This window comes from Glycine soja, chromosome 5, assembly GCF_004193775.1.
Source record: "Glycine soja cultivar W05 chromosome 5, ASM419377v2, whole genome shotgun sequence".
In the NCBI taxonomy this organism is placed as follows: Eukaryota; Viridiplantae; Streptophyta; class Magnoliopsida; order Fabales; family Fabaceae; genus Glycine; species Glycine soja.
The window spans coordinates 40,185,528-40,194,214 of record NC_041006.1 but is presented as its reverse complement, the minus strand read 5'-3'; the positions used below and the strand labels follow the sequence as shown (position 1 = coordinate 40,194,214).

Genomic DNA, 8,687 nt, shown 5'->3' with positions numbered 1-8,687 from the left:
AATAAGTCTAAACATAACTTAAAACTTCATAATGGAAAAATTCAATGAAAAAAAAAAAGAACATCTGCCATGGTATCATTAAAAAAAATTGAAACACACAGTATCACTAAATTGTTTCATCTTCCATTCTTATTTGCATCTTCCTCGATGTTTCCAAAGATTCAACCAGGGCAGCCATATGCAAATTTTTGTTTGTCATTCGTGTTATTGATGATGTTTCCTTTAAAAGACCGATTTGTGACTTCCAACAACTTGAAGCGCGAACCATGGTGCTTTAGATCTTAAAGATGAGCCGTGATGGATGAGAGTGAATAAAATAAGGTCTTGCTTTTTCACCTATTCAAATTGAGCAGTCATTTTCCTTGTTAAAAATGACATAGATACTCATAGTAGAAAATGGAATCCTGATTTTGAATTTGGGTAGTGTTTGGACCTCCTAGCTGATGCAGACGTATTGACGTAGGCAAGCTGCAAGCACAATCCAACTTGGACAAGTAACGTGTTTGCTTTTCCGTTTAAAAAGAGAGATTAACATGCATTTGTCAAAAAGCATTTTTTTGTTGGAAAAGTGTGTAAGATATGTTAGAAAGCAGCTAATTATATATTAGCTTCATCTACATGCTTATGACACTAACAAAAACTAAAATACACTAACATTATGATTGGATTGGTATAAATAAAATAAAAGAAAATAGAGATGCATGAGAGAGAAAAAAAGATGAAAATACTGCACTTCTACTGTTTATATAATAAAAAGACATATTTAAAAGCAATTTTTTTCTTTTATTTTCCTTTTTAAAAATAAGAAAGCAAAACGATTAGTGTGTATACGATCAAGTGTTTCTTTCATTGTCTGGATTCTGGAATTCTAGATAGGATGGAAGTGTGGTGTCAACGCAAAATATTTGTCTCTGAATTCTTCCGACTTAACTCACAAACAAACAGAGGTAACGAAAGCAAATTTGTTTCCTGCATGGTGACATAAGTTAGCAAATCTATATAATTTCAATGAAAGTTATTGAAGCTCATGCATTTTTTTTTTGTTATATAGTTTAGGGGAGCTGGGATGGGGAATTTGTTTCATTAAACTCAAAATTATGACCATATAAGAATGATTAGTAGGCATCTTGTTAAAAGAATAAACAATATGACCAGCCATACTAATATCTAATTGAATAGTTGAATACTCCTGAATTGTAATTAATCAACGAAAAGGCATCAAGATTAAGATATAAACTACTACTATTAGGTTCACTCCGAGTGGACAAGTTATGTATGATATTTATAATGAATCTCTGAATTCTGCAATTGATCAACAAAAAGGCATTGTGGATTAATACAAACTATCAAGTGCACTCCGGCTGGACATTATTCTCCCTTCTGTATTACTTTCTAGTTTCTCCCAGGTCCTTCCAAAAAGAGAAAAAATAAAATACCCTTGTGGTTATTTCTCCTTAAATTTACATAGACACAAAGACACGCAGACACAATAATAGGGCCATCCAACCAGACGCCCACACCTTTTGTAATTGGTAGCCAACTCACTACTTCAACCATTTAGCAGCCGCCAGCCTTCGTGCTTTTACAAAGCCATAACAACCAACCATATGTAGAAACTTAATTATTTATAGGCAATCATCTAGGTGGTGGGGAATGGGGATCAAGGTGGACGCCTTAGCTCGTTCCACATCATCCTTCACCTGATCTCCGATAATTCCCCTATCTTGTCAGAAATTTTCTTTATGGAAGTCGTACTTGGTGGATGTGTTGTGAGAGAAATCCAATGCTAGCTGACGAAGCTCATGGGTGAGGGCTGATGGCCCACAGTAAAATACCCCTGCATTACATAAATAAAGCATGCTGTCTAAATCTATCTAAATTGTAATTTAATGATAAGTCTTGAATTCGATGAAACATGTCAAAAATCATAAATGATTGATGTTGATCGAAATGCAATCAGCCTAGTGACAACCACAAGCATGCGTCTTTTGAAAAAAAAAAAGAAAGAAGCATATTCTATAATGGATCCGTAATTATTGAAGTGGCTGAATGATAGAAATTAACAAACGCAACGTGATGAGTTGAAGGAGTGGAGTGGGGGTGGGAACTCACCAACTCGGGCATCTGGATGATTAAGCGCAATGCGCTTGTAGACACTGCGCCAATTGGGTTTGGCAAAGTGAGACATGACGCGTGTGCCAGAGACAATGTCCACTCCATTCTTTGCATGGTTTAGGGACTGCAACATAGCAATAAGAGCAGAGCGAGCATCACCCTCTTCGTAGACGCTGGTGCAGTAGCTGTGGAGTTCAATCACTTTCCTTCGGTCCTCTTCGGCCACTTCGTTCATGACCCCTTTGAACCAGTCAAATGAACCCTGCTCTCTAGTCACCCAATAGAAGTATGCCCTACTTGTCTTGAAGTCACTCAACCTCGTTGGTGATTTAGCACCACCTATTCCCTCCTCCTCATCAATGGCCTTAAAATTGTTCACCATGTCCTTTAGTATACTTATCATTGGGGTAGCCCCAATTCCAAGCCCCACTAGCAACACCACCTCATACTCCCTGTAGTCTTGCGCTGGCGCCCCATATGGACCATCCACCAGAACCTTTGGAAAGGAACTGCACATATATATAACACATGATCATAAATAAAGAACCCCTGCTTTTTGTCAATCAACGCATAATTAAAAGGCTTTGTTGCTATCCAAGTGTGATCGACTCCAATCCTCGCTGCCAGCCTGTGCGATATATCTTCTGGGTCATGTGTTTCTTTCTATTTTATTGGGGTTACAGGGTTACTTATTTTTCAATATCTTATGAACTCGACTAATTAAATGCTTGAACTGACAACTTAAACTTGCATGCAGAAATTTTCAATAGGCGTCCTTATCACCCTAATATTTTTTTGAGTCCAGATAACAACCCCACCTTTTCCCCCGCGTGACAATAGAATTTGATTATAAAATATAAATCATACACACACACTTGTAGTAGATAATAATATGATACAACAAGAAGAGCCGAATAGAAATTAAAAGTGTCTAATAAGTATGTGTAATATATGAATGTCCACATATTCTTATTCTTATTTGAACATCAAAAAACTAACATAGTAGTACTTGATATTATATATAATTTTCTATATTTTTTCATTTTGTATTTTTTGCATGTACACATTTTAAAAATATATCTCAAACTCAAGATTGACAGCTTTTTATTATCTCATTTTAATGTTCACATAACATTTTCCAAAATACTAAGCATGTGAGCATGATGCCAAAGTTTTGTTAATTAATTTCAAACGAACGCGCTATGTGCTACCACCAACTTGTTATGTGTTATCCAGCAGTCATCAATTATTGGATCGCTAATTTTCCCTATATAAAAAAAAGGTCAAAATTTGGTGAAGGGTTTTTCAGTATACAAAGTGTCATTAATTTCTACACGTGTTTTTAACAGAGTAGCATCCTAACCTTAATTATAAGTGGTTCTGGTGTGATTTAAACTCCAAGTTTACTAGCAAATTTTACAAATATGGAACTTTCGTGGGTTTTCAGAATAAATAAATTAAAGCATAAACTACATAGTAAAAAGAGTTAATATGATAATTAATTAAATTAATAAATATTAAATTCAAGGTGTTCTGAAACTTTTATTACAGCGCATTATTAAATTGATAATTATTTTTAACAAATTAAAATATATAAACATTCAGTTAATTGTATCTATATTAGATTTGATTAGAGTAATTGATGATTTTTTTTTGGTGAATTAGTAACTGATGGAATTGATACAAACTTTTATATATTTAATGTTATCCCCATCATGGTGAAGTGCCAAACTATAGTTTTTGCCTTGGCTATCCATCATATACTTAGTAAATTTCCCTATTTAAAGAAAGTAACTGAAAACAAAATAGGACTTACCTTGGGCTGTTATCTCCTTTCAAGCATTCAGCTCTTAGGAGTCCACTCTGTCCATTGAGGGGTTGCTGGCACGCCTGAAAGAAACCAAAGCAATATGGATTGGGAAATTACGAGAAACCCACATTCAAGGGGAGGGGTGGAATTCACCTGTGTGAATTTGGCTTTCAGACTTCGAGTCCAATCACCAAGTATTTTTATGTGAACGCTAAGGTAATCATCATCAGGGGCGGAAGTTATGGAAAATGGATGCCTATGAATGCGTAAACAAAGCACCTCAGGGTGTTATGAAGGTATTTACATGCAAACATTTCATTTAGAATATGTTTCTTCAAATGCATACCATTCAAATGGAGACACAGCAGCACAGTTCACAAACATGTATTGTCCACTTTTGTAGCTAAACCCATGCGGCTTTGACATTTTAAGTGATAACACGTTTCCAGGATAAAGAGTCACCTTCAAAGTTGGCGATACGCATACTTTTTAATCTTGGCCAAAAGTAATTTTGATGGAGTAATGTGTTTCTTCATATAGAAAATAATTGAATTTTAATTATTTGATACTTACCTTCAATATTCTGACGGACTTAATGCTCGATCTGAATGCTCTAACCAGTCTTTCCAATGCATAAATGGTGATGGGAATAGCCAGATACATCCAGGTCTATCAATCACATAATGTCAAGTGCATTTTAATCGATTATTTTTCAATCCAAAACAACTACATAAATATAAGGTTCAACTGAAGGTGCTAACCGTTTTCTTGTACCATTCCTTAGTTAAGTAAAGTTTGATTCCATGTACAACCAACAGGGCATAGACAATGACGAAGAGGTGATGCGAATACCAAAAGGCATTGAAACCTGTGAATTTGTTGAAAGGTTTGGGTAGTTTGGCCCGGCCTCTCCTGAACCTAGGATTAGCCAGCGTAAAGGCTATTGCCATTAGCACAACTATTATGATCCCTGTTACTCCTTCCCATGATTTGACAAAATACCAATAATCTGATGGTCTGTCTCCGAAAAAAGGTTGCATCAGCTTGTACTTTTCATCACTTGCATGAAGAAGGCGAGGAAAATCACAAGTAAGATGATAGATGGAATGTACAGCAACAGCAACTGCTATTGCCACAGCTATCACCTGCAAAAAATACTCCCATTTGTACAACTATAAATTTGCATGCCTTGTTGACTTGTGAAAGCTGCTATATAACCCAACAAACATATGAATTGAAGTAGATATGTTTCCTTTTTTTGTCACTCTTGAAGGAGCAATCAGAAGTAAAAATTACCTTGTGGAAGTTGATGTTGTCATCCAAAGGAACTACAACACCTAACTTGGTCTTATTCCTCAGCCAGGTGATGGTGTTGCGGCAAACAGGTAACAAGATAAGAGCCATGTTCAATTTAAGTGTCTCGGCTGCACCTTTTGCCATGCATACACAATGGCCCATCACCTCATAGGCTGCTTTTCTCCTATATTGCACAAATTTATAGGCAAAAAGACCTAACATCACACCAATCCAAAGTGCAAGTACCCAAGATCTTTGCCAATTGTCCAGCAAGAAGTACTTGGCATCTCTACACCACCTCATAATTGCACTGTCGGCAAATGTAGACTTAAGTTTTTGACTTAGCATTTGGCTCAGGTATTTACTTTCTCCTCTTGTGGTTTCCTCTGGTTCATGCAACAAGAGCGTCTCCAGGTTGTCTATCTGTTTTTCCAAATAAAATATGGCCAAACAGCTAAAGGAATTAGGCTAGGTGGAGAATTCTATAAAAGTTAATGGGGCTTTTCCAATCTGGAAATTGCAGGATAGGCTATTCATTTACCATGATGTATCCTGTGTCAGCAGGGTCCAATTCTTCCATGATCAAAGCCGCATATTCCTCTGCTTGTTTCTGGATGTTTGACAGTTTGTTGGCAGTGGCGCTAAGGCAGATAATCTGAGACCAGAATTGATCACATGTGATCAAGGAAAATCTTAATCGGATTCAGACTAGAAGAATTTGCTAATAAAACAACTTTTGTATGTTGAACAAACTTGGAAAGTGAAGTCTGTACAGTTAGTGGTGAATTAATGATTTGAGCTGTACCTCTTTAATTTCTTCCTCGGTAATTCTGCCATCGGCATCTTTATCAACCCTGCATTACAAATCCAAATTAATATTGATCAGGTCAAGGGTGATATATACTTACAGAGAGAACCCAAACAATTGCGTTCATGTTTATATTAACCAAAACATTAAATTACATGTCAAAGAATGTTTTGAGCCTAGTATCAAAGCTCTGGTCAGAAATATGATCCCAGAACTCCTTCAACTGGATCTTGTTAATGGAACCCCCCTGAATACCTCTCTGCCTAGCAAGAGTATCAAAAAGCTTCTCTGCATAAGCCTCAGACTCCTTGTTCAACCCTACAATCAAATCCAATTATATGATATACTCAGAATTCAGAAACTATATATTTACATTCCTATCATCTGAAGCAAGATGGGGGTTTAGGTACCTAAGCATTGGGCAAAGAGAGCACGAGGAAGATAGCCACCAGTGGTAGCAGTAAGCTTGTTAAACTGCTTCTCCACCTCACCCCATCCTGCGCCACCATCGGTCTTGCTGATAAACTTGAGCCCTGTGAGAGCATGACCCACTGCAGACTTGGTCCTTTCAAAGTGTTTGGGCGCTGGTTTTGAAAATGATGCCAAACGCTTCAGCTGCTTCATGCGATTGGCAGCACTCTGAACCACAGAGGCACCAAAGGTTGTTTTCTTCTCAAGCCTCTTGCCCATCAAACCCAATTTATCACCTTCTTCTTCCACCATGTCAACACCGGCTGCAACAGTTTTAACACTGTGTAATGCCACAGAGTCACGATGAATGTCCATGGTCACCTCCACGTAGTGTTGTCCTTCAGCTTCAGCCTGGGATTTGGTGCCACTGTCAAGTCCAACATCATTGCCAGCTTTTGAATCAGAAGCCCCTAACTTCGTGTCAGTCCTTTCAGCATCAGTGAGTTCTATATCTGATTCATGGTGGTGAAGATCTGCAGAAGTGCCTCCCATTGTTGCTGGGTTTTTTTTTGTCTGATGAACACACCGGCTCAACAGCACTTTCAGGTCTCTTTCTTCACACTCATTTGTTTCTCTACTAGCTACCTGCTCGTTTTGCCTTCTATATGTACGTATGCTGCTAACCTCTTGCTATGGACAACAATGACAGCCATGTTTATCAAAGAAAAAGCCATTCAAAGTGACTTTATTTTCTAGTGTATTACAATGGTTATCTTTATTTATTTAAAGTTATTTAACTTATCTAAACACTAAGTTGCACTTCTTTAGAATAAGCAATGTATAATTACAGATACATCATTTTGACTTGACCTAAATCAAATTTATCATATTTCAGAAATACAAGGATTAAAATAGCCCTTTTTAAAATACATATGGATTAAAATCATTTTTTATCAAATTTTGAGAGATTTAAAACACATTTTACCTTCCTTTGAACTATAAAGTTGTATTAACACCTGTACCTTTTATAGTTGATTGTGATTACACTCGATGTTTTCTCCCAATATAGGCTTTCTTCGATTTATTAGTAACATAACATGTACCGTTCTCATTAATTAATATATAGGTTTCTGCTAATTATTTGTATTATTACGTGAAGTGAAAAAAAGAAGTCAATATAACATCACAAAAAATAGGAGTTTCGAATGTAATTTTGCAGAACATGAATGTAATTTGTCATTAATTGCAATGTTTTTAAAATATAATTTTTACCTAAAATCTAAAGATCAATACAATGTAAAAAACAGTGTATCACTATTGATTTGACAGTATTAATTTATTTTTGAATTGAATATACCTGTATTTTTACATTTTAAAAACGAGTTTTCCATTTCATTGGCTTTAGCGAGATAGACGACAAGCTAGTGAGCTACTATACGGAACTGTGAAAAGCAAAGATAATCATTGAAGGGTTCGTTCGTACGAAGCTCATTTATTTGTGTTGCGAGACAAAGGTGGTATGCTTGGAGATGGGCGCCAGAAAATTCTAACAATGATACAGTTTCTTGATAGATATTCTAACAATCATACTAATAATAATGAAATAATGATTGATAAATTATATATACTAATAAATCTTTCTAAGCATTTCTTATCTACTTTACAGAAAACAAAAACTAAAAAAAAGTCACATGTGATGGAATAAAAATGTGATCATGACGGCAGCACTGAACGGCATTCAATATAAATTTTTAAATCCAAGACTAAAAATCTTGCACATGCATGTAGCCACTAGTCACAACATTGGTGCTTTTAATTATTTAATGGGTTCTGTTTTAATAAATAGAAAAAATAGTTTATATATTTTTTTAATATAATAAATATTTTATAGTTTTTAACTAAGGTCTCAAAGTCATTCCCAACATATTGTCTTATTTATTAAAGGTTTGAATTGAGTTTAACGCAGTTAGTGTAATTTTTTCCACATATATATTATCAATCGATTAAAAATTATCTTGGATATAATTTTTAAAATAACTATCATAGGAGTCAACAGTAATCTTATCATACATTATTATACGAAAATTAAATTCTTAAGATCATTCAACTTAATCGGTAACTGCTAAATGTTTTTAACCTTTTTTTCTTTTTTAGCAACCCAGAAATAAGGCTAGAACATAATGTACATTTTTACTGAATCTATAACATTTGCTGATTCAATTAATCAAAGATAATCATGATAAACTC

The 8,687-nt window shown here is 35.4% G+C and overlaps 1 protein-coding gene across 1 annotated transcript; it reads right to left on the bottom strand.

Annotated features, from left to right (window-relative positions):
- Positions 1–1,261: 1,261 nt before the first annotated feature.
- LOC114413292 (respiratory burst oxidase homolog protein C-like) lies at positions 1,262–7,153 on the bottom strand. Its single transcript, XM_028377602.1, has 12 exons — positions 6,440–7,153; positions 6,185–6,347; positions 6,027–6,075; positions 5,763–5,876; positions 5,222–5,644; positions 4,687–5,070; positions 4,499–4,594; positions 4,272–4,387; positions 4,079–4,181; positions 3,932–4,005; positions 2,113–2,624; positions 1,262–1,837 (listed from the first exon to the last, which is right to left on the bottom strand). Exons 1-12 carry the CDS (start codon positions 6,990–6,992, stop codon positions 1,728–1,730), a joined length of 2,697 nt encoding a protein of 898 aa, XP_028233403.1. The 5' UTR covers positions 6,993–7,153; the 3' UTR covers positions 1,262–1,727.
- Positions 7,154–8,687: the final 1,534 nt, after the last annotated feature.